General features: G+C 40.0%; 1 protein-coding gene across 1 annotated transcript; it reads right to left on the bottom strand.

Moving 5' to 3' along the window:
• Window positions 1-974: 974 nt before the first annotated feature.
• On the bottom strand, window positions 975-2,075 carry LOC134242987 (uncharacterized). Its single transcript, XM_062725196.1, has one exon. The coding sequence runs from the start codon at window positions 2,073-2,075 to the stop codon at window positions 975-977; it is 1,101 nt and encodes a 366-aa protein (XP_062581180.1).
• Window positions 2,076-2,348: the final 273 nt, after the last annotated feature.

Consider the following 2,348-nt stretch of genomic DNA (forward strand, 5'->3'; position numbering starts at 1 on the left):
TCCTAGACTTATTTCCTCTGTTAAAGCCATGGGGTGAGTGTAAGGCCCGGCTCTGAAGTGAATTCGCCTAATTTCCATCTTGCTATCTCGATCAATGAGTTGAGGCCATTTAGTATGGGCCCAATCTATCAGTACAGGACATTGACTTAATGGCATTGGGTCTAAGGTTTTCATTTTAAATCTGCCCGATTTAAAAACATTTGGGTCTTTGATATGGGAAGCAAAAGATTGAGGGATCAGGATGTCAAAATAAGCCTCCTTTTCTGTAATGTTTTTCAATGAATTGGGATACATCATTTCTGTTAAAGCCACTTCCCATTCTCCGTCGGTTAAATCCACTGTTTGTGGTAATAAGGTTTTAAATTGAGCGGTCGTATTGCTAGAAAAAGAGGACATAGACCCGTCACTGGGCAAAGTCATGTAAAACCCACTGCTCTCGGCCATGTTCAATCTCTGAGACCTTTGACCTTGACCTTTGACCCTAAACCTTAGGACTCTTGTATTTATAACAACACTTTTTTAAAAAAACAACAAGAATTTTTATTTTTTATTCATAACAACAACAAGAACAAGAACATCATAATAACAAACATTCAAAACTTTGGTTCAGTTCTTTTTGTATGGGAGACCTGTTTGTCCTGGATTTTGAGCAAAGAAATCTTGAATACATCTCCTCATGTACAAATAATCTGTTTCACAACTCACAGTCCATGGGAGGGGTGTATCTATTTTTAGATTCCGGGAACTTGGTGAATTGGTCTTCTTGACCGTAGGGGTATGATGTATCATGGTAGGACTAGGCATGATGTAACCCACCGAAGAACTCACACAGACCATCCAATATTCTCGATTAGAATCGTGTAAAGCTAACATGACCACACTGGTGATGATGAGGGAAATACAAATGAATAATTGGGCAAAATACACAATTTCTTCTCGAGGAATATTCTCTCCACAAAATTTCCAATGAGGTGTTATTTGATGAGATCCGTTTGGGGAATCCATGAATCGAAACTAGGGGGATATCCTTTCCACCGGACTTTGACTTCTTGAATGATTTTCTTCCCGACTCGTCGCTTTTTATACCCCAAGATTTCCTCCACTTCGTACACGTCGTCTTTTTTAATGATCTGTTGTAATTCTTTCTCGTAAAAAGTCCCTTCTAATTCCTCCTGGTTATAATCTTGTACTCGATACACGTAAGGATACCGACCGGGGACTCGTTGAGCAATGGTAAATATTTCCGTGGTCCAGTTCGGTAAATATCCTTTTTCAAAAGTGCGTTTGGCTTTACTGATGCGCACTTTATCTCCTGTTTTAAACTTGGGGGGTTTTGGTTTAGGTGATGATTCCCCATATAAAGTTTTCCAGACTTTTAACACATTCGAGGGCTTCACTTGAGCTGGAGCTCTTTGGATACTGCGATGATAGGTATGATTGTAAGCATACACTAAATCCGGTAAGACCTCTAAATACCGTCTGGTTTTATTCCGAGTGAAATACCGCCACATGCGTGCTTTGAGGGTTCTCTGAAATCGTTCCACGATACTGGCTTTGGTGTCCGTATTGCGAGTGGTAAAGAAATGAATGGATTTAAACGCCTGTAAGAATTCTCGATTGGTAAATTCTTTGCCTTGATCCGATTGAATGCGGACGGGACGTCGTCCGTCTTGTCGGAAAATCTCTTGTAATCCTCGAATCATTTCTTTTCCCGTTTTCTGTTTTAAAGGCACCACCCATGCATATTTAGATAAGACGTCAATGGCACACAATAAAAACGTATAGCCGTTTTCATTATGTTTCTTTAAACTGGACACATCGGCTAAATCTAATTGCCATTGTTCGTCTATATCCGTCACTCTGGTCTGTTGTCTCCGGAATTTTCGATGAATGGGTTTATGTAAAGTATAGGTATCTTGCTCTTTTAACCATTCTCGTATGGTGTTTAAGGAAATCTTATGCCCCAGATTTTTGACCTGACGATACAAAGTCTGTATGCCTCCATACCCTCTCTTGGGATCGTAATAAATCTCTTTTAAAATGTCCCCCACTTCCTTCTTCTTCTTCTTCTTCATGTCTTAGGCAAATGAAGACAATTCTCGTCGATTTGTTGTAATCTCTTTTGAAATGGATCTGCTCTGGCTTTCTTTTTCTTCTGGAGGGCCTCCTCTAACTTTAAAATAGGGGAAGGCTTGGATTTTACAGATCGTCTAATAGGGGTCAGAAAAGAGGAAGCATCATGAAATCCGCTCTCTTCTTCGTCGTCGTCACTCAAAGCCCCTTTAGGTGTACTGATTTTTCCCGGTTTCTGCATGGCTTTTATAAGGTTTTGATTTTGCAAGTAAACC

Source organism: Saccostrea cucullata, unplaced genomic scaffold (genome assembly GCF_032062105.1).
Source record: "Saccostrea cucullata isolate Sc308-1 unplaced genomic scaffold, CSIRO_AGI_Scuc_v1 ctg2535, whole genome shotgun sequence".
NCBI classification, from domain to species: Eukaryota; Metazoa; Mollusca; class Bivalvia; order Ostreida; family Ostreidae; genus Saccostrea; species Saccostrea cuccullata.

Bases quoted from the DNA above. Each gene is read 5' to 3' on its own strand.
- LOC134242987 (XM_062725196.1), bottom strand. From the start codon at position 2,075: ATGAAGAAGAAGAAGAAGAAGGAAGTGGGGGACATTTTAAAAGAGATT.